This window comes from Drosophila sulfurigaster, chromosome 2R, assembly GCF_023558435.1.
Source record: "Drosophila sulfurigaster albostrigata strain 15112-1811.04 chromosome 2R, ASM2355843v2, whole genome shotgun sequence".
Lineage (NCBI taxonomy): Eukaryota > Metazoa > Arthropoda > Insecta > Diptera > Drosophilidae > Drosophila > Drosophila sulfurigaster.
The window spans coordinates 12,112,398-12,138,060 of NC_084882.1; the positions used below are offsets into that span (position 1 = coordinate 12,112,398).

At 42.8% G+C, this 25,663-nt stretch overlaps 4 protein-coding genes across 7 annotated transcripts; all 4 read left to right on the forward strand.

Moving 5' to 3' along the window:
- Window positions 1-282: 282 nt before the first annotated feature.
- LOC133839401 (uncharacterized) lies at window positions 283-5,311 on the forward strand. Of its 4 annotated transcripts, none has more exons than XM_062270920.1 (7): window positions 283-418; window positions 1,126-1,203; window positions 1,255-1,409; window positions 1,471-2,205; window positions 2,262-2,495; window positions 2,559-4,359; window positions 4,422-5,311. In XM_062270920.1, exons 2-7 carry the CDS (start codon window positions 1,164-1,166, stop codon window positions 5,219-5,221), a joined length of 3,765 nt encoding a protein of 1,254 aa, XP_062126904.1. In that variant the 5' UTR covers window positions 283-418; window positions 1,126-1,163; the 3' UTR covers window positions 5,222-5,311. The 4 variants fall into 4 exon arrangements, with proteins under 4 accessions (XP_062126904.1, XP_062126903.1, XP_062126902.1 ...); XM_062270919.1 differs by lacking the exon at window positions 283-418 and adding an exon at window positions 433-633 and having other exon boundaries at window positions 1,101-1,203; XM_062270918.1 differs by lacking the exon at window positions 283-418 and adding an exon at window positions 433-633.
- Window positions 5,312-7,765: 2,454 nt separating this feature from the next.
- On the forward strand, window positions 7,766-12,033 carry LOC133836597 (uncharacterized). The gene is given in 9 exon segments (XM_062267178.1): window positions 7,766-8,004; window positions 8,006-8,026; window positions 8,085-8,819; window positions 8,958-9,191; window positions 9,245-9,470; window positions 9,473-9,688; window positions 9,740-9,831; window positions 9,833-10,775; window positions 10,838-12,033. Coding segments are annotated over 9 exon segments (3,792 nt in total). The 5' UTR covers window positions 7,766-7,812; the 3' UTR covers window positions 11,971-12,033.
- Window positions 12,034-12,771: 738 nt separating this feature from the next.
- Window positions 12,772-17,046, forward strand: LOC133836596 (uncharacterized). The gene is made up of 6 exons (XM_062267177.1): window positions 12,772-13,020; window positions 13,079-13,813; window positions 13,952-14,185; window positions 14,239-14,683; window positions 14,735-15,769; window positions 15,835-17,046. The coding sequence occupies exons 1-6, from the start codon at window positions 12,808-12,810 to the stop codon at window positions 16,965-16,967; spliced, it is 3,795 nt and encodes a 1,264-aa protein (XP_062123161.1). The 5' UTR covers window positions 12,772-12,807; the 3' UTR covers window positions 16,968-17,046.
- Window positions 17,047-18,144: 1,098 nt separating this feature from the next.
- On the forward strand, window positions 18,145-24,908 carry LOC133839400 (uncharacterized). Its single transcript, XM_062270917.1, is given in 7 exon segments — window positions 18,145-18,385; window positions 19,371-20,293; window positions 20,465-20,698; window positions 21,316-23,119; window positions 23,752-23,840; window positions 23,842-24,373; window positions 24,438-24,908. Coding segments are annotated over 7 exon segments (3,804 nt in total). The 5' UTR covers window positions 18,145-18,345; the 3' UTR covers window positions 24,620-24,908.
- The last annotated feature ends 755 nt before the right edge of the window (window positions 24,909-25,663 follow it).

A 25,663-nucleotide genomic window follows, 5' to 3' on the forward strand; every position in this document is an offset into this window, starting at 1 on the left:
TTTATGTGATTATTTGTTTGCAGGTGCCTTGCAAAGTTATTTTAAAATGTCCATTATTTGCAAAAACATACGTATGCATGATATGTACGTATAAATATGTGTTATCCACAACCAAATCGTTAAAATCAAAACTAGTCACACTACAGTTTGTGTTGTTGCTATTTTCGTGACTCCCAACTGACGAACGATAAAACAAAACAAACCCGAGCAAATTACAGACAGCATCACAACAACAGCAACAATAATATTCATTAAGGTTGAGCAACAACAGTGTTAGACGTTAGAATTTGAATGAAAAACACGTTAATTTAAGCAGCACAAACAATGTTTACATACATACAGAGGCGCATTGAATAAAAATACAATCAATTTTCTCAGCTGAGCAGAAAATTGCAGAATTGAAGCTGGCTCGTTGATCGTGAGTACGCAAAACGAAGATCAGTTGAGTGCAGACGATCGATGTGAAAAGAAGCAAAGTCAGAGGCTAACGGACTGTCTTCATACATAAAGCATTTACAACGGAACTATTTTTAGCAAAGAATAAAAAAGTTCCATATTCATTTGACATTTGCCTGCTTAGACTGTTCCCAGCAGACGTTTGCCTAATTGACTGTTCCCAGAAGACGTTTGAAGGTTTGTACAGCAGCCAAGTTAAGTTTTGCCAATTCAACTGTTCACAGTCGATAGTGTCCCACTTTACTATTCACATTCAACAATTGCCTATTTGACTGTTCCCAGTTGACGTATATAAATATATATAGTTCTCAGCAAACTGTAGACCAATTGACTGTTTACAATTGATATTTGGCTGTTGCGTACTTAACTATTCCTAGCTGACGTATGCAAGCTTAAACTGTACCCATCCTGCTCTTTAACTATTTAACTGTACTCAGCAAATACTTGCTAGTTTTTGTTGCACCCGCCTATTGAGCGGCAAATTGCCTATAAGACTTGTCCAAAGTTGATTACTTGACTGACGCTTGCAAGATTTACTGTACCCATCTTACTGTTGCTTATTTAACTGTTCACAATTGGTTTTTACTGTACCCATCTTACTGTTGCTTATTTAACCGTTCATTGCCACTTCCCGATGCTTACAGTGGGAATTTGCTTATCTATACCCAGCTAACAACGTTTATCTGTTCCCAAGTTGCTGCACCAACATGTCGACGACATTCACCATCAATGGCCAGCCCTACACAGGTAAGTCTGCTCAACTTTTGGTTACCCTAACTTAAATTTTGTTACTCTCAGTCAATCTGAGCACTCTGCCATCGGACATCACGCTCAACACGTTCATCCGGGAGCATGCGCAGCTGACGGCCACAAAGTTCATGTGCAAGGAGGGCGGCTGCGGTGTTTGTGTGTGCGTGCTGCGCGACGGGAAGCGCACCTGGGCCGTCAACTCGGTGAGTATTCACTCCACGACCTCCACATCGATCATCACCATAACTAAAAACTCAATTGTAGTGCCTGACCCTGTTGAATAGCTGCACCCAGCTGGAGATCATCACGGCTGAGGGATTGGGCAACAAGAGCAGCGGCTATCATCCCATACAGAAGCGTCTGGCCAAGCTCAATGGCACCCAGTGTGGCTTCTGTTCGCCGGCATTCGTAATGAACATGTACGGACTGCTCGAGTCCAATGGAGGTCAGGTAAGCATGGCCGAGGTGGAGAACTCCTTTGGAGGCAACATTTGCCGCTGCACCGGCTATCGACCTATATTAGATGCCATGAAGTCCTTTGCCGTGGACAGCAACATTGCGTTGCCCTCGGATTGTGTTGACATCGAAGACTCGTTCGAGTTGTTGTGTCCACGCTCTGGTGCTCAATGTTCCGGTAAATGCGCTAGGAAAACGATTCCCTGTGACGATAATGGCCACTGGTATTGGCCCAAGACAATGGAAGAGCTCTTTGAAGCTATCGATAAGGATCCTAGTGGAGACGAGTTTATGATCGTTGGAGGCAACACGGCTCATGGTATCTATAGGCGTTCAATGGACATTAAGCACTTTATCGATGTTCGTGGCATCGAGGAGTTGCAGCAACATAGCATCGATGCGACTCAACTGAAGCTTGGCGCCAATCTGAGTCTCACCCAAGCAATGGACATCTTCAAAAGCAGCTGGCGGCAAGCGGGATTTGAGTATCTGCAGGAGCTGTGGCAACACTTTGATCTGATTGCTAATGTCCCAGTGCGCAATGTAAGATTCTCACTCTTATCTTCGATCTTGATTTAATTCCTTGTGATGCCTTGCAGACTGGTACACTGGCTGGCAATATTAATATCAAGAAGCAGCATCCTGAGTTCCCATCGGATGTTTTCATATGCTTTGAAGCGCTCGATGTGCGTGTCTTGGTGGCCAAGAATGCCAAGGAGGAACAGGAAGTATCCCTGGCGGATTACCTCAAGTGCGGAAACAAGAAAGTTGTTCTCAAAACTTTTCTACTGCCGTCATATCCGAAAGATAAATTCATCTACGATTCCTACAAAGTAAGGATATTTCTCTCTTACTTAAATATCTGAACAACGATTTTGTTTGAAACTCTTTTCAAGATCATGCCGCGTGCTCAAAATGCTCATGCCTATGTGAATTCCGCCTTTCTTCTTGAGCTGGATAATCCCTCGAAGGTGAAGAATGCACGCATCTGCTTTGGCGGCATTCGACCGGACTTTGTGCACGCCAAGCCAATTGAAGAGCTGCTTGCTGGACGCAATCCCTTTGATGACACCCTGCTGGACCAGATATTTACCAAGCTCTCGACCCTGCTTCAACCAGATGAAGTGCTGCCTGATGCTTCACCCGCCTATCGCTTGAGCCTGGCCTGTGGATTACTGTACAAGTTTCTATTGAAACACGCGCCACAAGCGGAGGTTAGCGATGCATTCAGAAGCGGGGGTCAGTTGCTACAGCGACCGCTGTCCTCGGGATCACAGGTATATCAAACCCAGAAGAAGAACTATCCCGTCACCCAGGCAGTGAATAAAGTAGAGGGCATGATTCAATGCTCGGGAGAAGCGACTTATATGAACGATGTGCTGACCACAGCGAATACGCTGCACTGCGTCTTTGTTGGTGCCACCAAAGTAGGCGCCAACATCGAACAGATCGATGCTAGCGACGCCCTACGTCAGCCTGGAGTGATTGCTTTCTACAGTGCCAAGGATGTACCAGGTGCGAACACTTTCAGTGATCCGACTTTTGGTTTTGAAGCTGAGGAAATCTTTTGCGCCACTCGAGTGCGGCACTTCAAGCAACCCGTGGGAGTTGTGGTTGCCTTGAGTTCGGATTGCGCAGGTCGTGCTGCACGTCTGGTGAAGGTTAGCTACAGCCAGCCCGATCCCAACCTAACAATTAGGCCCAGCTTAAGCGATGTGCTGGACACGTTGCCTCGCGAGGATTCACGCATATTGCGCATTGTCAGCGAAACACCTGGCAAACTGGAGTACTCAGCTACACCCGATAAAAGCGTTAGAGGCGTCTTTCAGATGGGATTGCAGTATCACTTCACGCTGGAGCCGCAAACAACAGTTGCCGTGCCCTTCGAGGATGGGCTCAAGGTCTACTCGGCCACTCAATGGATGGATCACACGCAGTCGGTGATCGCGCATATGCTGCAGCTGAAGGCCAAGGATGTGCAGCTGCAGGTGCGACGCTTGGGCGGAGCCTATGGCTGCAAAATATCCCGAGGTAATCAGGTGGCCTGTGCCGCCTCCCTCGCCGCATACAAACTGAATCGCCCTGTGCGTTTTGTGCAGTCTATCGAGTCCATGATGGATATTAATGGCAAGCGTTGGGCCTGTCGCTCCGACTACGAGTTTCATGTGCTGGCAAATGGCAAGCTGGTAGGATTGCAGAATGATTTCTACGAAGATGCTGGCTGGAACGGTAATGAGAGTCCCATCGATGGGCACTCTACGGGCACGGCGTCTAACTGTTATGACTTCTCCGACAGCAATTTCAAGATCAACGGCAATGCTGTGCTCACGGATGCGCCCAGCTCGACGTGGTGTCGTGCACCTGGATCCGTTGAGGGAATCGCCATGATGGAGAACATTATCGAGCATGTGGCTTTTGAAGTGCAACGCGATGCGGCGGAGGTGCGACTGCTTAACATGGCCAAGGGTAACAAACTGGCTGAGCTGTTGCCACAATTTTTGCAATCAAGGGAATACGAAGCACGTCGCAAGGAGATCGAGGCGCACAATGCCGCCAATCGATGGATGAAACGTGGTCTTGGTCTTGCCGTCATGGACTATCCGGTTTTCTTCTTTGGACAGTATCCGGCAACGGTGGCCATTTATCATGTGGATGGCACTGTAGTCGTTACCCACGGCGGCATTGAAATGGGTCAAGGTATGGTAGTTAATTCCTATCTTTATTTACTTTCCCTAACTTTTCTGCTTTTCCTCGGATAGGCATGAACACAAAGATTGCTCAGGTTGCCGCCTACACATTGGGCATCGACCTAAGCTACATCAAAGTGGAGGCCTCGGACACGATTAATGGAGCCAATTCAATGGTTACTGGCGGCGCTGTTGGTAGCGAAAGTCTTTGCTTCGCGGTGCGTAAGGCTTGCGGTGTGCTAAACACGCGACTTCAGCCAGTAAAGAAGGAGAAAGCAAGCTGGCAGGAAACGGTGCAAGCTGCTTACACTGCCTCGATCAATTTGATAGCCTCAGATCATTATAAGGAGGGCGACATGCAGAACTATCATGTCTATGGCCTGGCCCTGACCGAAATCGAACTGGATGTGCTCACGGGAAACAATCAAATCAAGCGTGTTGACCTTCTGGAGGATGCGGGAGAGAGTTTAAGTCCCTACATCGACATTGGCCAAATCGAGGGCGCCTTTGTCATGTGCTTGGGCTACTGGCTAAGCGAACAATTGGTTTACGATCGCCAAACTGGACGATTGCTCACGAATCGCACCTGGAACTATAAGCCACCGGGTGCCAAAGATATTCCCATTGATTTCCGCATTGAAATGGTACAGAACCCGCAGGCGAATGGAGCTGGATTCATGCGTTCCAAGGCAACTGGAGAGCCGCCCTGTTGCCTGGCTGTCAGTGTATTATTTGCACTGCAACAGGCTCTGCAATCGGCCAGAAAGGATGCCGGTCTGCCTAGGGAATGGGTTCGCTTGGGTGCACCGACAACACCTGAAACATTGGTGCTCAATGCTGGTCACGATGTCAAATCGTTTAGACTTAAGTAATACCATATTTTTGGTATGCATATATTGTAAAATAGCACACATCTGTAAAATGAAGAACTGAGCAAGCAAGTGCTACCAACTCATTAACAATATGGTTGCGGGTAATCTTAGATTGAATACTATTCATACAAATAAAAATTATTTAAACTGTCTGTATAGTGTTTAATGAAAATTATAGTTGTAAATACCAAATCACATCAAGCCTTCAGTATAGATACAAATCGACTTGTCAACGATATCTGTTTGCATATTTCTTCAACGGAAAGCCAGACGACCACAAATTTGAATGTGTTTAAGAAGTAAAGTGAAGAAAATAGCACAAAATTCCAAAACCACGCTCTGAGTTCATTTAGCTTAGCTCCGAAAGATTTTACCTACACCTCAATATACTATGAAAACATCTGATTGGCTAATAATTAAGTGTAAGCTGTCTGTATATGCGCGGCTGCTGAGTACTCTCCAAGTCTAAGCTACTCCCACCAATCCACTTATGGCAAAAGACGCCAAACTATCCATCTGATAATTAGAGCAAGTGCCTGAATATATCATACTACTGAAATTCTGCTAGTATTTATCTGTTCAGTCAGCGCAGACAGCAAAGCCTCGCATGCTATAGAATGCGTAGTGGCGAGAGAATCAGCAAGCTTACGGTGAGGAGAAGGTGGGCAAAATTACATGATTGGTAAGGTTGTTATTACTTACTGTCAATATAAACTAACTATATATATTTTTAATCAACAAAACCAAAAAAGTCAGTCTAAGTATTCGTGATAATACGACTGTAGCTTCCACTCTGTGTGCTATATAATTTGAAGGCGCCTTCTTCCACCCTCTCAAATTACATATTTACAATCATTTATATGATTAGTTTTCATTACAAGCACACATTTTTTTTTAAATATTTGTTATGTATTATATATACTTAAATCTAAAATCCATTGATCAATTTGAAGCACATTCTGGTTTTTATCAAAACGATTAAGTGAATGAAATGATAGGTTATGAAATATTATATTCATAACTTTCATTCATTTCATGTAGTAACAAGTAAGAAAACTACAAGTGTACTCGACTGTGAGATACCCATTTTGAATAAAAGCAATATATTTTGCTGTATTATTCTCAAAATATACCAATACTACAAAAATACTAAGCAATACCAAATGGTATATGTGGTATATTGATATAGTACCGCATTCAAAATATACCATAGACGGCACAATATCCCAGATTGTCAGCCAAAGCAACTAAGACCCCTAGTAAGTAGGCGTTTTTGCCCATAAAAAGTATTTCCTCAATAACTTCGACAATTTTATTTGATTTCCAGCCAAATCATAACTACTATAGTTATTATAGTATATACCAAAATTCGTAACTCTAGCTTTAAACTTACGCTTGTACTTCGATTTTTATTATAGCTCTATCTCTTATAGTCTCTGAGATCTAGGTGTTCATACGGACAGACGGACAGACGGACATGGCTATATCGTCTCGGCTGTTGACGCTGATCAAGAATATATATACTTTATAGGGTCGGAGATGCCTCCTTCTACCTGTTACATACATTTCCTGTCGGCACAAAGTTATAATACCCTTCTACCCTATGGGTAAGAAAATGTATAATATGCAAATCAGCATTAAAATGCAATATTATAAAACTGAAACTTCGTATGCAAATTTTATGCAATTATTGATTTTATTGTTTACTTATTTACAGAAGAGGTATTAAACTTTTGTCGTGCTTTTTGTAGCAAACTCAATGCGTTATAATATTATTTACTGAAAAGAAGTTGTCTATTAAAGTCTTTAATGCCGTCTAGAGAATTTGGCAAGATAAAATCGGACGTAATTAAATAAATTAAACACATAAAACAAAAAAAAAATAAATGTTTAAACTCGTATTATAATAATATATTTGTCGTTTGACTTATTCTCAATTCTAATTACTTGGGGTATTTAATTATTTTCGTTGTATCAAAGTTTGTACCTCATACCTCGCAATTCTCTAGGCAGAAATTATATTACAAACAGAAAAATTTTGTTGCTTTACTTAAGGTTTTTAGCTTTCCAATCTCCTTTTTCGATCCCAGTTGAAGTAAGATATATTTTTCAATTGCATTTTTTTAATAATAACCATCAATTGACAAACTTTAATTTAGCTTTTTTTTATTTTTCGTATTACTAAAACATTGGATAAGTATCTCACAGTCGAGTCCAATAAACTGAAGTTTTTTTTTGTTTAATTTTAAATACTTTAAGCTTAGGTAAGCCGAACGGTAAAGAAACATTGCACGAACCAGCATTTAAGTGATAAGCTTATAATTGAAGTTGAAACAGTTCTACATATGGATTCCGATGAGACAGAGAACACAAACAGAAAATAAACTTCAAAGACAAAGCAAGTTTTTTATTGTCTTGTGAAGTTTATGCACTTTTTTTGCACAATTGGTTTGTTTTATTGCTATTCGCTATCACTGCGAACCAGTTTAGCTTTTGGCTAATTACTGCTAATCGGGTTTCACTCGGGGCTTTAAATAGAGGCGCTTGGTCAAGAGCTTCGCACTTTGCGATTGGATGCCAAACTAGCAGGAATGAGTATCAGATTCAACGTCAATGGATATCCATACGAGGTTCAACCGGCGGACTACGCCGTGGACATCACACTCAACACTTTTCTTCGAGAACATCTCCACCTGACTGCCACCAAGTACATGTGTCTCGAGGGCGGTTGTGGCTCCTGTGTCTGTGTGATCCAGCGTCGTCATCCCGTCACTGGCGAATTAAAAAACCCAAGCCGTCAACTCAGTAAGTAGCCAGTAATAAAATGAAATGCAATGTATTTCAAGTAATCCCTTCTCCATAGTGCTTGATGTTGCTCAACACCTGCAATGATGTTGACATTATCACAGACGAGGGATTGGGCAACAAAAGCAGCGGCTATCATCCCATACAGAAACGTCTGGCCAAGCTCAATGGCACTCAATGTGGCTACTGCTCGCCAGGATTCGTAATGAACATGTACGGACTCCTCGAAGGTAAGGGAGGCGTGGTCACCATGTCCGAAGTGGAGGATGCTTTTGGCGGAAACATTTGTCGCTGCACCGGCTATCGACCTATATTAGATGCCATGAAGTCCTTTGCAGTGGATAGCACCATTGAGGTGCCAGCGGAATGTGTGGACATCGAGGATTCCTTCGAGTTGCTGTGCCCACGAACTGGTCAATGCTCCAGTGGAAGCTGCTCCCGGAAGATGCTTCCATGCCAAGACAATTGTCAATGGTATTGGCCCAAGTCGTTAACAGAGTTGTTCGCTTCCTTAGATCAAGTTCCCGCAGGAGAAGAGTATATTCTGGTGGGAGGAAACACAGCTCATGGTGTCTACAGAAGATCGAAGAGTATTCGGCACTACATCGATATCAACGAGGTGCCGGAGCTGAAGCAGCACAGCATTGAGTCTGATCATCTGCTACTGGGAGCCAACATGTCGCTGACAGATGCGATGCAACTCTTCCAACAGGCCACAAGTCGCTCCGGTTTCGAGTATTGTGCTCAGTTATGGCAACACTTCAACCTGATCGCGAATGTGCCAGTCCGAAATGTGAGTGCTGGCCATAAATCCAGATGATCCAGTTCGAAACTTGTTTTCTCACTACTAACTGATCGTGATTGCAGTGAGAAAGTGACTTTGAACTAGAAAGTAATCGAAGTGGTGATGCTCTAAACTCTTTATTCACAGAATGGAACTCTGGCTGGCAATATTTCTATAAAGAAGCAACATCCCGAATTTCCCTCCGATGTTTTTATCACGTTTGAGAGTCTTGATGCCCAAGTCCTAGTGCATGACAACGCACATACCCAGAGAGTAATGACCCTATTGGATTATCTTCAAGATCGCACTCCCAAATTGGTTATTGGTGCATTTATACTGCGAGCGTATCCCAAAGACAAATACCTTTTCAACTCATATAAGGTTAGTTCACCATTTCTATGAAATTCATTTTAATTTACTTTCCTGCTTGGTAGATTCTTCCCCGAGCGCAGAATGTTCATGCCTATGTAAATGCAGGATTTCTCATTGAATGGCAAAATATTCAGCGTCGCATAGTCGGATCGGCTCGTTTCTGCTTCGGAAATATTCATCCAGGTTTTGTACATGCTCAAAATGTAGAACAGTTCCTGGTGGGTCGTGATCTCTACGACAATGGCACTGTGGTGCAAGCCTTCGAACAACTTCTGACGATTTTGCAGCCAGGGAAATGCCACCAGAGGCATCTCCTGAATACCGCCAGAAACTGGCCTGCTCTCTGTTTTATAAATTTCTCTTAGGGTCTGCCCCTAAGGAGTTGGTTCGGGAGCGTCTTCGAAGTGGAGGAAAACTGCTTGAACGTCCACTCTCCTCAGGCAAACAGTCGTTTGAGACTATTCCCAAGAAATACCCGGTTAGTCAGGTGGTTCAGAAACTTGAAGGTGAGTCTTAAATACTTGAATGTCTATGGAACTGAGCAAACTTCTGTTCAGGTCTGATTCAGTGTTCCGGTGAAGCCAAGTATATGAATGATGTGATGACCACTTCCAATGCTGTCTACTGCGCCTTCGTGACTGCAAAAAAGAGTCGGAGCCACGATCGAAGGCATCGATACCAAGGCTGCCTTTCAGTGCAATGGTGTTGTGGCCTTCTTCACACTGAAGGATATTCCTGGAGACAACAACTTTTACAATTCGAATTTACTGGCTGTTGAGCCCGAAGAAATATTTGTTAATGGTCGTGTCAAGTACTACGATCAGCCTCTCGGGGTAATTGCTGCAACTACCCATGATGTGGCCGTCTACGCGGCTTCCTTGGTGCAGGTGACTTATGCTAATGATCAGGTGAAAATCTACACAAGTATAAATGCTGTGCTTGCATCCAAGAAGCAAGATCGAATGTTTACAATGACCAAGAAAGTGGAGGAAGTACAAAAACCAATGCCAGAGGCAGGTGATATAATTGGTCGAGGAATAATAGAGTTGGAGTCACAATATCACTTCACGATTGAGCCACAGACCACCATTGTGGTACCTGTCGAGGAGGGTATTCAAGTGTGGTGTGCCACTCAATGGATGGATGTGACTCAGACTAGCATTGCTCGTATGTTAAAAATAGAGTCGAATGCGGTGCAGTTGCACGTGCGACGAGTTGGCGGCGCTTACGGTGGAAAGGTGACTCGATGCAACCATGCAGCCTGCGCATGTGCTTTAGTTGCCTATAAACTGAATCGACCAGCGCGATTTGTGCAAACTATTGAGTCCATGATGGAGACCCTTGGCAAACGATGGGCTTGCAGATCCGACTATGAGTTTCAGGTTCGTCCGAATGGAACAATTCGTCGTCTAACAAACAACTACTATGAGGATGCAGGTTGCACTCTTAATGAGAATGTTGTCGACTTCCTAACCCAACCTGCATTACCAAATGTCTACAATCTTAACAACACAAACTTCACAGCGAAGGGCACAGCAATCCGAACGGATGCAGCGAGCTCTACATGGTGTCGAGCTCCAGGAACAGCAGAGGGTGAGTTCACAGAACATTACTGAATTCCATATACAAACTTTTATTATTTATATCATAAAAAGGTGTTGCCATGACTGAGATTGCACTGGAGCACATTGCCTTTACTTGCAAAATAGATCCAGCCGATGCTCGACTGGTGAATCTTCGACCGGGCAACAAAATGATTCAGTTGCTTCCTCGATTCCTTGCTTCAACGGAATATCGAAAGCGCCGCAACGAAATCAACTTGTTTAATGCACAGAATCGATGGCGTAAACGAGGATTGGGACTTTCCCTCATGGAGTTTCCTCTGAATGTGAGCATTGCCTTAGCTTATCCGACAACAGTGGCAATTTATCATGCGGATGGATCTGTGGTCATTACCCATGGAGGAATTGAGATGGGCCAAGGAATAAACACAAAGGTGGCCCAAGTTGCAGCTTTTGTTCTGGGAATTCCACTGGAACGTGTACGAATTGAGACAAGCAATACAATTACAGGAGCAAATTCCTTTTTGACTGCAAACTCAATGGCTAGTGAACTGGTTGGAATTTCTGTTCGCAAAGCTTGTAATACCCTGAATGAGCGACTTGAGCCGGTGAAGCGAAGATTGGGCCCCAATGCTAGGTGGGAAGAGATAGTTGAGGCGGCTTTCATACAATCGATCAGTCTCCTTGCATCAGAAATTTATAAAATGGGTGATCAGCAAAATTACAGTATATTCGGATTAAGTCTCATTGAATTGGAGCTCGACATTTTGACAGGCAATCATTTGATACGACGCGTGGACATTTTAGAAGATGCAGGCGAGAGTCTCAGTCCCAGCATTGACGTTGGTCAAGTAGAAGGAGCCTTTGTCATGGGACTAGGCTACTATCTCACTGAACTTCTGCTTTATGATCGCCAGACAGGTCGCATACTTACGAATCGAAGCTGGAACTATCATCCTCCGGGTGCTAAAGATATACCCATTGATTTTCGCATTGAATTATTACAGAAAAATCCGAATCCAGTTGGATTCCTTAGGTCGAAAGCCACTGGAGAGCCAGCCTTCTGTTTAGCTGTCGGAGTTCTCTTTGCTATGCAACATGCTATACAATCTGCGAGGGAAGATGCTGGACTTCCCAGAGAATGGGTTCGTCTTGGAGCACCAACAACACCAGAGACAGTTGTGCTCTCGGCGGGAAGTGATGTCCGTCAATTCGCTTTAAAGTAGATGATAAAATATAAAATAGTATTAATAAAGAAAATCAACTGAATAGGTTTTCAAATAACCATAGCTTTTTGGATTATCTATTACTTAGTGTCTTCCTATCTTAGTAAATTTCTCTTATTAACTTTGTTAATGAATTTACTTTTATTACACTTAAAAATTTTAAGATTTACATATGTTTGAGGTAAGTACTTCAATATTATATCAAAGAGAATATCGCGAACAATATTAGTCGTTGAAGGTTTCACCGAAGTAATCAAGGGTAAATTTTAAACTGAAAACAAATATTTTTGAACACAAACCAGCTTATGAAGTAGATAAATAATCCCAATAAATAATATAATACATTTATATGTTATTTAAATAAAATAATATATAGCAAATACTTTTGAAGCATTTTTATAAAATTTCCTTATTTATGAACCTTAATATTGAACATTTCGAATTGCGCTCACGTTGTTGGTAATCAAATTTTATTATCATCTGCAAAAATGAGCAAAAAATATTGTACGCACAGTGGGCTCTAACTTATTATTTAATTAAATAGAGCTTTTTCTTATTTTTAAAATTGTTACTACTGCTTCCCTTTTCAATGAGTTAATACCGGTGAAAATCTTTCTGCAACTAATTATACTTTGAGCAATATATACCACACTAAGTTTATTGACTTCAGCATGAATGGAGTTTTCGCCACTGTATCAGTTATTTCGTATTTGTCTATCGCTGCGAACCCGTTTAGCTTTTGGCTAATTACTGCTAATCAGGTTTCACTCGAGGCTTTAAATAGAGGCGAAAGGCTAAAAGCGTCGCACTTGGCAATTGGAAGCCAACGGAGATGCAATGAGTATCAAATTTAAGGTGAACGGATTTCCATACGAGGTCCAACCGGCGGACTACGCCGTGGACATCACACTCAACACTTTTCTTCGAGAACATCTCCACCTGACTGCCACCAAGTACATGTGTCTCGAGGGCGGTTGTGGCTCCTGTGTCTGTGTGATCCAGCGTCGTCATCCCGTCACTGGCGAATTAAAAACCCAAGCCGTCAACTCAGTAAGCAGCGGCTAATAAAGTGAAATGCACTGTTTTTCAAACAATGCCTTCTCTATAGTGCTTGATGTTGCTCAACACCTGCAATGATGTTGACATTATCACGGACGAGGGATTAGGCAACAAAAGCAGCGGCTATCATCCCATACAGAAACGTCTGGCCAAGCTCAATGGCACCCAGTGTGGCTACTGCTCGCCAGGATTCGTAATGAACATGTACGGACTCCTCGAAGGTAAGGAAGGCGTGGTCACCATGTCCGAAGTGGAGGATGCTTTTGGCGGAAACATTTGTCGTTGCACCGGCTATCGACCTATATTAGATGCCATGAAGTCCTTTGCCGTGGATAGCACCATTGAGGTGCCAGCGGAATGTGTGGACATCGAGGATTCCTTCGAGTTGCTGTGCCCACGAACTGGTCAATGCTCCAGTGGAAGCTGCTCCCGGAAGATGCTTCCATGCCAAGACAATTGTCAATGGTATTGGCCCAAGTCGTTAACAGAGTTGTTCGCTTCCTTAGATCAAGTTCCCGCAGGAGAAGAGTATATTCTGGTGGGAGGAAACACAGCTCATGGTGTCTACAGAAGATCGAAGAGTATTCGGCACTACATCGATATCAATGAGGTGCCGGAGCTGAAGCAGCACAGCATCGAGTCTGATCACCTGCTACTGGGAGCCAACATGTCGCTGACAGATGTGATGCAGCTCTTCCAACAGGCCACAAGTCGCTCCGGTTTCGAGTATTGTGCTCAGTTATGGCAACATTTCAACCTGATCGCGAATGTGCCAGTCCGAAATGTGAGTGCTGGCCATAAATCCAGATGATCCAGTTCGAAACTTGTTTTCTCGCTAGTGACTGATCGTGATTGCAGTGAGAAAGTGACTTTGAACTAGAAAGTAATCGAAGTGGTGATGCTCTAAACTCTGTATTCACAGAATGGAACTCTGGCTGGAAACATTTCTATAAAGAAGCAACATCCCGAATTTCCCTCGGATGTTTTTATTACGTTTGAGAGTCTTGATGCCCAAGTCCTGGTGCATGACAACGCACATACCCAGAGAGTAATGACCCTATTGGATTATCTTCAAGATCGCACTCCCAAATTGGTTATTGGTGCATTTATACTGCGAGCGTATCCCAAAGACAAATACCTTTTCAACTCATATAAGGTTAGTTCACCATTTCTATGAAATTCATTTTAATTTACTTTCCTGCTTGATAGATTCTTCCCCGAGCCCAGAATGTTCATGCATATGTGAATGCAGGATTTCTCATTGAATGGCAAAATATTCAACGTCACATGGTCGGATCGGCTCGTATCTGCTTCGGAAATATTCATCCAGGTTTTGTACATGCCCAAAATGTAGAACAGTTCCTGGTGGGTCGGGATCTCTACGACAATGGTACTGTGGTGCAAGCCTTCGAACAACTTCTGCCGATTTTGCAGCCAGTGGAAATGCCACCAGAAGCATCTCCTGAATACCGCCAGAAACTGGCCTGCTCTCTGTTTTATAAATTTCTCTTAGGGTTTGCCCCTAAAGAGTTGGTTCGAGAGCGTCTACGAAGTGGAGGACAACTACTTGAACGTCCACTCTCCTCGGGCAAACAGTCGTTTGAGACTATTCCCAAGAAATACCCGGTTAGTCAGGTGGTTCAGAAACTAGAAGGTAAGTTCGGAATACTTTAATTATCTAGGAATTTATTAATTTTTCTTTTAGGTCTCATTCAGTGTTCCGGGGAAGCTAAGTATATGAATGATTTGATGACCACTTCCAATGCTGTTTACTGTGCCTTCGTCACTGCAAAGAAAGTTGGAGCTACAATAGAAGGCATTGATACCAAGACTGCCTTTCAGTGCAAGGGCGTAGTAGCCTTTTACTCACTGAAAGATATTCCTGGTGACAACAACTTCAACAACACAACGGTATTTACAGTAGAGCCAGAGGAAATATTTTGCGCTGGACTTGTCAAATACTACGATCAGCCCCTTGGAGTCATTGCTGCAACCAGTCATGATATTGCGATTTATGCAGCTTCATTGGTGCAAGTCACTTACGTCAACGATCATGTAAAGATCTACACGAGTATGAATGCTGTGCTTGCAGGGAAGAAGGAAGATCGTATGTTTACAAACTCTATGAAGACAGAGGAAGTACCTCAACTCATGCCAGAAGCAGGCGACATTTCAGGCAAGGGAATCTTGCAGTTAGATTCGCAATACTATTTTACAATTGAGCCTCAGACCACCATAGTTGTGCCTGTAGAGGAAGTGCTTCGTGTGTATTGTGCCACACATTGGATGGATGTAACTCAGGCCAGCATTTCACGCATGCTTAAGATAGAAACCAATAAGGTGCAATTGGAAGTCAAACGCGTGGGAGGCAGTTATGGTGCAAAGCAAACCCGGGCTAATCAGGTGGCATGTGCCTGTTCACTTGTTGCTTTCAAGCTGAATCGACCAGCTCGGTTTGTGCAAACAATCGAATCTATGATGGAATCGAATGGCAAGCGCTGGGCTTGCAGATCAGACTACGAGTTTCAGGTGCGTGCCAATGGATCCATTCGACGATTAACAAATAACTACTACGAGGATGCGGGATGTACTCTCAATGAAAATGTCGTATTTTATTTGACACAAGCAGCCATTAGAAATGTCTACAATTTAACTGATGCCAACTTTTATGCAAATGGAACGGCCATTAGAACAGATGCTGCAAGTAATTCCTGGTTTCGTGCACCAGGCACAGCAGAGTGTAAGTTCACTTAACAATCAAAATTAAAAAATGCTATAATCTTTTAAACTACTTCTTTCAAATAGCCATCGCAATGACCGAGACTGCAATAGAGCACATTGCCTTTGCTGCCAAATTAGATCCAGCTGACGTTCGCCTGGTGAATCTTCGGCCGGGTAATAAGATGCTACAACTACTTCCTCGATTCCTCGCATCCACAGAATATCGCAAGCGACGAACCGAAATCAACTTGTTTAATGCACAGAATCGATGGCGCAAACGAGGATTGGGATTATCAGTGATGGAGTTCCCTCTGAATGTGAGTTTTGCTTGGTGCTATCCAGCAACTGTTGCCATCTATCACGCGGATGGATCTGTGGTAATTTCACATGGAGGTATTGAGGTTGGACAAGGATTAAATACAAAAGTTGCACAAGTTACTGCCTTTATTCTCGGAGTGCCATTAGATCGTGTGCGTGTCGAAGCTAGCAACACAATCTCAGGTGCCAATTCCTTTGTGACAGCCAACTCAATGACCAGTGACTGTGTTGGACGAGCTGTTCGCAAAGCCTGTTATACCCTGAATAAGCGTCTACAACCCGTGAAGCAGAGGTTGGGTGCCCAAGCCAAATGGGAGGAGGTGGTAGAGGCTGCATTTTCACAATCGATCAGTTTAATTGCAACCGAGTCATACGAACAGGGGGATCAACCTAATTATAGCGTGTTCGGCTTAAGTCTCAGTGAATTGGAACTGGATATTTTGACAGGCAATCATTTGATACGACGCGTGGACATTTTAGAAGATGCAGGCGAGAGTCTCAGTCCCAGCATTGATGTTGGTCAGGTTGAAGGAGCCTTTGTCATGGGATTAGGCTACTATCTCACGGAACATTTAGTTTACGATCGTCAGACAGGTCGCATTCTAACAAATCGTACATGGAACTATCATCCTCCAGGCGCTAAAGATATACCTATCGATTTTCGCATTGAATTGTTACAGAAGAGTCCTAATTCTGTTGGATTTCTGCGTTCGAAGGCGATTGGAGAACCACCCTTCTGCTTAGCTGTCGGAGTTCTCTTTGCTATGCAGCATGCTATACAATCTGCGAGGGAAGATGCTGGACTTCCCAGAGAATGGGTTCGCCTTGGAGCACCAACAACACCAGAAACAGTTGTACTTTCCGCAGGGAGCGAAGTTCGCCAATTTGCACTGAAATAGAAATCGAAATATTTGTACACGCCTAACTTATAAGACATATATTCAATATATGATATTAGTTCATATCACGATGAATAATGCAATTCATTATTCATTTGCTGATCATCAGCGTCAACAGCCGAGACGATCTAGCCATGTCCGTATATCTGTCTGTCCGTCTGTACGTATGAAGTACTGGATTTCAGAGACTATAAGAGATAGATCAACAAAAAAAAATAATATGTTTTATTTTCGTATATTTTAAGAATATTACCGCAATATTTTGGTTTTATTCAAAATGGGTAGCGGGTATCTCACAGTCGAGCACAGTCGACTGTGGCTTTCTTGTTCATTCATTATATAAAACGAAGGTCAAATACATAACAACAAAAACATTTAAGATTGAATTTGTTAATGGTTTATAAAATTTTTTACGTTGGCCGATTTTAACTTCTACCAATAATATTATAAGTTTTTAATATTTGTAACAATTTTGTTCATATGTTATTAAATAATTTATATTTTGAAAAATAAACGGGTATCCATAGACAAGTAAGCTAAAAAAACAAGAAAGCCAACTTCGAGTGTGATCGACTATTAGATACCTCCAATCCACTGTTTGTTACTAATATCATGAACACCCCTACAGAAACTGGTGTTATCATCATTCCTTTCTATACACCCCACGACACATTAAATACAGTTAATGGAAAAATACGTACCAAAACTTAACGACAACATACGAAACGAGTCGATATTTGATTAATCAATGTTTTCAGCTCTCCAAGAAAAAAAGCGAGGAGAGAAAAGCTTTTTGCCGATTTGTTTGGAAACGAAACCAAAACAAAATTGTATAAACATAAACAATAAAACAACAACTCGCACATGTCGCGATAAGCCGGCGTCAGGTTTGAGATAAAGTGTGGATGCAAAACAAAATAAAGAGTGACAAAAAGAATGAGAGAGAGAAAAAACTAACGAAAGATAGAGAGAGGAGGAGAGAGAATAAAAACTTAGACGAGAGCGAATGTTCAAATGTGAATATAATGACTTAATGGAGAATACGACAAATAACATATAGAACTCTTAACGAGAGAACATTGAGTCTCTCTGTCACTTGAACTTGATGAAAAATTAGACACATTTTGAGTATGAGTATTAATCGAAGTGGTCTCGCCATATAAAAGCACAAGCTCGTGTACCGAAGGCAACAGTAGAGTTGAAACCAGCGTTGGCCGTACATTGGAATCGCAGATTATTACTATATATACCCCGTATAGTAATAGTATGTTAAATTGTTTCTGCGCATTGTGAAATACATTCCAGAACAATATTCTAACAGGCGGCTTTTACCCTACTACAATATATTTCTCCCGATTATATAACACAAACATAGATAATGGTGGAAAGTATCACGATCAACGGCGATAGCTATGAAGGTATGTACACATATTTCAACAAGCAATTATAACCCAACACTAACGTGCATATATCTACTGTGAAAATTCTCTAAGGCGTAGGTAGTCTATTCGTGTTATTAATTGAGTATAATTACATATCTATTTTCTTACATGAAAATAGAAATAAAAGCAAACAACTTTGTTCGACAAAACTTCTAGAAAATTCTACAATCTTAATTACAATCTTCTTCTAGTTTCACCACAGAACATTTGATTGTACATTTGTAAATGATGAAAAAGTGTTAAAACTATTTGAGGAACAGCAGAGAATAAAGTAAAGTTAAAACAGTTCGACTTTTGGTTACCCTACTTTATACCTCAACAATAGCACACAAATCTCTGGGATAATTTATTTATTTTTAGTTCAAATAAAGATCTTTCTTTATTAGGAGTATATATGTGACTTGCAAGACTCAAAACAAGAAAAAACTTATTAATATGCATAATCATAATATGATTATGATTGGTTCTCTAGAAAGAAATAATCAGCCATTGTAATTACCCTATAGTTACTCTAAAAATATATATTAAAAACGTTCAAACGTTTGCCCATTTTCAATGAAATGTGGAATATATTGAGAGTAAACATAAAAGATATACAGTAGAAGATATAACCCACTAATCTAGGCACATTCATGGTATGATTGATAAGATTGTCTTTTTGAACTCTAGTTATTTAATATCGAGCTGATCAAAGAAAGGAGTAATTTCAAATTTGTTTGAATTTTCATTGCCCAAGACCAAGAAGTATTCGAATGCCTTAGCATTTATGATGAAATTCAGTTATATAAAGAGTATTCCTTATCAAAATTATACACAAGTTTTGCAGCTCTCAAAATAAAATTAAACTTAATACCATTGAAACTTTCATGATATGATTAAGATTGTCTCTCTCCGAAATCTATGAAAAACGTTAAGATTACGAATAATAAAACTCTTCCGTAATATTTCATCGCTTTCTTAGTTAACTTCGCCAATCTGCCGGCGGACATCAGTTTGAATACTTTCATCCGAGAGCATGCCGGACTCACGGGCACCAAATTCATGTGTCAGGAGGGCGGCTGCGGTGTCTGTGTTTGTGCCTTGAGTGGCATTCATCCGGTGACGGGCGAGCTCAGCACTTGGGCAGTTAACTCGTGCCTAACGCTGTTGAACACTTGCCTGGGCCTCGAGGTGACCACCACCGAGGGATTGGGCAACAAGCGCAAGGGCTATCATGCCATCCAGGAGCGTTTGGCGAAAATGAATGGCACCCAATGCGGCTACTGCTCGCCGGGCTTCGTGATGAACATGTACGCCCTGCTTAAGAGCCAAGGTGGCAAGGTGACCATGGCCGAGGTGGAGAATTCCTTCGGCGGCAACATCTGCCGCTGCACCGGCTATCGCCCCATTCTGGATGCCATGAAATCCTTTGCCGTAGACAGCAATATTCCCGTGCCAAAGGAGTGCGCTGACATCGAGGATCTGAGCACGAAGCAATGCCCCAAGACGGGACAACTTTGTGCCGGCAGCTGTAAGAAACAGAGCCAAAGGAATGTGCAGCTGTACTCTGATGGCAGTCGTTGGTCCTGGCCTCAGACGCTGCCTGATCTGTTCCAGGCATTGCAGGATGCAGCCAAGGAGAAGTTGCCCTACATCATTGTGGCTGGCAACACGGCGCATGGCATCTACAGGCGGGATGTAGAGATCAAGGCGTTCATCGATGTTCGTGGACTGGCTGAGCTGCGAGGTCACACCGTCTCCGATAAGGGATTGACCTTGGGTGCCAATCTGAGCCTCACTGAGACGATGGCCATTTGCCGTCAGTTGGAACAGACCAGCGGATTTGAGTATCTGGCCCAGGTGTGGCTGCACCTTGATTGGATTGCCAATGTGCCAGTGCGCAACGTGAGTTGAGTTTTTTAAGTTGTTAATAAGCCGGCGACGCAATTTGTTATCTACGAGTTGATAGCAACAAGTGCGCTTTTATCTAATCTGAAGGGCTTTTGAATTGAATGAGTGTTTATTAGTGTAGAACAAAACACTATCTAATACTATATGTATGATATTCATTTATAGGCCGGCACCTTGGCTGGTAATCTGTCCATCAAACATGCCCACCCCGAGTTCCCCTCGGATGTGTTTATTGTGCTGGAGGCTCTCGACGCCCAGGTGATCATCCAGGAGTCGGCGGACAAGCAGCGGACTGTCAGCTTGGCCGAGTATCTGAAGACGCCAATGCAGGGCAAGATCATTCGCGGATTTGTGCTGCCCGCCTTGTCAAAGGATAAAGTGCTGTTCGATTCGTATAAGGTAAGTCTAGGGGAATCTGCATATACACATGTACATATGTATGTTCATATATTCATCTTTTTCTCTCAACTGACTAGCAACTAATATTTATATTTAATACTCAGTCAATTAGTTAGGCAATGTGCTAAGTATAAAATATTTTAGATAATTTATATTTTGAAATTTATGAGGAGTTTTTAAATACATTTTAGCAAAGTGTTTATTCAATTGCCAAACAAAACTAGAATGAATATTACATTTAAAATTTGTTAAATTGTTTTTAATTAAATTTTTTAGATGTACAGTGATATATTTCAAGAAGATATAAAAGAATATTTAAAAGTTTTATTTAGTAAATATTGACTTATATTCGATGAATGAGAAATATCAATGATAATAATTTTCAAAATACATTTGAAGCATTATTGATTAATATAAATAATATGTAGGAATCTTACACAAAAAATACTGCATTATTATTATTTAATTTATCTTTGATTTTCGAAGTATATGTATCAATAGCTTGTTACGATTTTTTAAGTCGTTTGATTAACAAGACAACAAAATACATATAAGGTTCTTAGTTTCTTAATCATGCGATCCACGACAATAATCCAACTTAATTTTTCATCATGCAGATCATGCCGCGTGCTCAGAATGCTCATGCCTATGTGAATGCTGCTTTCCTCCTGGAACTGGATGCCACATCGAAGGTGAAGAACGCCCGCATCTGCTTTGGTGGCATTCGCCCGGACTTTGTGCACGCCACTGCCGTGGAGCAGCTGCTGATCGGACGCAATCCCTTTGAGAATGCCTTGCTGGAGCAGGTCTTTAGCAAGCTATCCACTCTGCTGCAGCCGGACGAGGTTCTGCCTGATGCCTCGCCGGCCTACAGGCTTAAGTTGGCCTGCGGCTTGCTCTACAAGTTTCTGCTGAAGGGTGCCGCACAGCGGCAACAGAAACTGAACAGTCGTCACACAACTGGTGGCAACTTGCTCGCACGTCCAGTGTCCAAGGGCGAACAGATTTTCGAGACCTTTGAGCAACACTATCCAGTGACTAAGCCCACCGAGAAGCATGAGGGTCTCATCCAATGCTCTGGCGAAGCAACCTACGCCAACGATCTGCCCACGCAGCACAATCAGCTGTGGGCTGCCTTTGTGACCGCCAAACGAGTCGGTGCCGTGGTCACCAATGTGGACACAGCTCCCGCCTTGGCGCTGCCCGGTGTTGTGGCGTATTTGGATGCCAAGGACATTCCTGGACCTAATAATCTGGGACCGCATACCAAGGATGACTTCTTTTTCAAGGAAGTGGAGCAACTTTTTGCCACTGGACCCATTAGGTACTATCAACAACCTATTGGCATGGTGCTGGCTACTTCCAATGCATTGGCTCAACGCTCCGCGGAGCTGGTGCAGATTAGCTACGAGGGAGGCGCTGAAGAGGTGCTGCCCAACATGAAGTATGTGCTGGAAGCCGAAACTGCTGGTGATCGCATCAAGCAGCCGGTCAAGTCGATGATTGACAAGCTGGAGTTGCAGGAACCCTCTGAGCTGCAGGCAAGTGGCAAGCTGGACATGGGACTGCAGTACCATTACTTCATGGAACCCCACACGACTGTGGTGCTGCCCTTCGAGGGTGGACTGCAGGTCTATGCGGCCACACAATGGATGGATCTCACCCAGGACATTATCGCCAATGTGCTCAAGCTGAAGAGCAACGAGGTGCAGGTGAAGACACGTCGCATTGGCGGCGGCTACGGTGGCAAAGCATCGCGTTGCAACCTCGTCGCTGTGGCAGCTGCGTTGGCTGCCCACAAGCTCAATCGCCCCGTGCGCTTTGTACAGTCCCTGGAATCCATCATGACCACAACAGGCAAACGTTGGGCCTTCCACTGCGACTACGATTTCTTTGTGCAACGCAGCGGTAAAATTGTGGGCCTCAACAGTCGCTTCTACGAGGATGCTGGCTATCTGGAGAACGAGTCGCCACTCGGTCACACAGTGTTGTTGTCAAAGAACTGCTACGAGTTCAGTGACAACTACAAGCTCGATGGTTTCTTGGTGCTCTCGGACTCGCCCACAAATACTCCTGCTCGTGCTCCTGGCTCCGTTGAGGGCATTGCCATGATTGAGAACATCATTGAACACATTGCCTTCGAGACCGGTGTAGATCCGGCTGATGTGCGTTTTGCCAACATTTTGCCAGGTCACAAAATGGGCGACATGATGCCCAGGTTCTTAAAGAGCACCCTGTATCGCGAGCGTCGCGCTGATATCATTGCCCACAACAAGGAGCATCGCTGGCGCAAGCGCGGACTGGGTCTCTGCATCATGGAGTACCAGATTGGCTACTTTGGACAGTATCCGGCCACGGTGGCGATCTACCACAGCGACGGCACTGTTGTTGTCTCCCATGGAGGCATTGAAATGGGTCAAGGTAAGTTACCAGAACATAACGATAGTGCTAAATCGAGAACTAATCTTGAGTCAATAAGAAATCGTGTCAAATATAAACCCAGAATTCTTGAAGCAAGATCAACTTTTTAGAATAATTCAGAGAATTAGCATTGTTTAATTCATGAATGCAAAAATGTCAATTGAAACCACAACTCAAAATCGTAATTCAACATCAAACATTCGATAATTTATATTGCTTAAAAAATATTTCTTATTTTTATTAATATTTCAGCTACATTAAGTGAATTAATTGACATTGTTTGTATTTAGTTACAAATATTTTTTTAGTATTATTCCAACTGACTAATTTGAGCACAGAAAAACCTCAAATTTAAGGATGGCCAGATTTTAGATTAAGATTTGTGATGACTGCAATGTTCGTTCGGCCCAGACTAACAATTCTTGTTTTAAATTTCTACGTTAAATATCATGCTAAATAGTTTAATTTTTTTGGATCAATTTTTGAGAAAAAAGTAATACGTTTTTGGAAGTTCAGAAGAATTCAAGAAGTTATAAAATTGTTTAAGAATTCGTATTCTTGTGTAATTAGTTTCTCTATTTAATTTCTACAAATCTCTAACTCTATAAATCAATATCTTTTTCTCTGCCCAGGCATGAACACCAAGATCGCTCAGGTAGTGGCCCACACGCTAGGCATTCCACTGGAACAGGTGCGCATTGAGGCCAGCGATACCATCAACGGGGGCCAACTCCATGGTCACCGGTGGCGCTGTTGGCAGCGAGACACTTTGCTTTGCCGTTCGCAAGGCTTGCAACACATTGAACTCCCGTCTGGAGCCACTTAAGGAGGAGTTGAAGCCAGCTGACTGGCAATCACTCATCAATGCTGCGTATGATCGCAAGATCAACTTGATAGCCAGTGATCAGTGCAAACAGGGCGACATGGAACCCTATTCGGTGTGTGGCCTGTGCCTCATCGAGGTGGAGCTGGATGTGCTTACTGGCAACTACCTGGTGAATCGTGCCGACATTCTTGAAGACACTGGCGAGAGTCTGAATCCCAATGTGGATATTGGACAGATCGAAGGAGCCTTCATGATGGGTCTGGGCTACTGGACATCTGAGCAAATCGTTGTGGATAAACAGACTGGCGAATGCCTGACGAATCGCACCTGGAACTACAAGCCTCCAGGTGCCAAGGATATTCCCATTGATTTGCGCATCGAGTTGCTGCCTAAGAGTCCCAACAAGGCGGGCTTCATGAGGTCGAAAGGTGCGTAAGCAAATTTCCTGCTATTTATTAGCATGCTTTAATCTCCGTTTTTTTTTATTTGTAGCCACTGGTGAACCTGCAATTTGTCTGTCCATCGCTGTTGCCTTTGCCTTGCAGCAGGCGCTGCAATCTGCTCGAGACGATGCTGGTTTGGCCAAGTCCTGGGTCACGCTCAATGCGCCCATGACACCAGAGTTGCTCGTGCTGCACGCTGGCACCCAGCCTGGTCAGCTGACGCTCAACTAAGCTCGGCTAATGCCAAAGCCAAAGCCTCTTGCCTCGTCCTGACCCCCAGAAAGCGAACAGAGCGAAGACAGCGCGTGAGAAAACGGCACGTGGCCACAAAAGCGCCGATGGCTGTGCGGCGATAAGAAGAAAGAAGCATACTTAAGTATGCTCCACACTCCATTCCATTCCACTCTACTCTATATAGTAGAATATATTGTAGTACGTATAACCAACCAACTAGACACACACCTTGTTGTTTTTTGTCTTTTTTTCTGGCGCAATAAATTAGAAACTTATCCAAGGCAAATCCAAATGACATTCATTGCGAATGCCGCTGGCTATGCCAGCTATCGTCCAACTGACCAAGTGGCCAAGTTGGCTCACCCCAGAAGGTATTTACATTTTTCCCATCGTATTCTTAACGCTTAACACCTCGACACCAGCAGTGCACATCCCCCACACTCCCGAGTTGGTTGGTGGAAGGAGCTCTTCATTAATTTTAAAATACATTATTGTAAGGAACATTTTATGCCACACGAAGCGTTAAGTGAATCCTCACTGACAACGGGGGTTATCATCGGGGGTTGCATGTCAATTGAGAGGCAGAGGGCTGGGGTCAGTGATAGCGTGTTTCTCACTTTGTTTCTCCATAACTAGGCTGTTAATGAGCAAAGCAAAAGCATAAATTGAAATAATAATCAGACTTGCATTAGTTGGTTATTGATATTTACGACAGCATAGCATATAATATAATGTCTCATTGTGTACTTTCGGATAATCATTAAAACAATTCCAGAACAAGGAAGAAAGCTAAGGTCGATTTTGCTCGACTGTGAGATACCTCTACCCATTTTCAATAAGAGCAAAACATTGCGGAATTATTCTTAAAATATGTCAAATTAATATACTAATATACTAAAATACACCGAAGACAATATTTGGTATACGAATTAAGTTCAAAATAGAGCACAAAATATACCTGATTGTAAACCAAATTGTTGGAAAAACAGTCAGAAGGACAGACGGATGTTGATGCTGATCAAGAATAAATATACTTTAAGG

Bases quoted from the DNA above. Each gene is read 5' to 3' on its own strand.
- LOC133839401 (XM_062270920.1), top strand. From the start codon at position 1,164: ATGTCGACGACATTCACCATCAATGGCCAGCCCTACACAG. The intron at 1,410-1,470 runs GTGAGTATTCAC...ACTCAATTGTAG, and splicing joins GCACCTGGGCCGTCAACTCG to TGCCTGACCCTGTTGAATAG. The intron at 4,360-4,421 runs GTATGGTAGTTA...TTCCTCGGATAG, and splicing joins CGGCATTGAAATGGGTCAAG to GCATGAACACAAAGATTGCT.
- LOC133836596 (XM_062267177.1), top strand. From the start codon at position 12,808: ATGAGTATCAAATTTAAGGTGAACGGATTTCCATACGAGGTCCAACCG. The intron at 13,021-13,078 runs GTAAGCAGCGGC...CCTTCTCTATAG, and splicing joins AAACCCAAGCCGTCAACTCA to TGCTTGATGTTGCTCAACAC. The intron at 14,186-14,238 runs GTTAGTTCACCA...CCTGCTTGATAG, and splicing joins ACCTTTTCAACTCATATAAG to ATTCTTCCCCGAGCCCAGAA.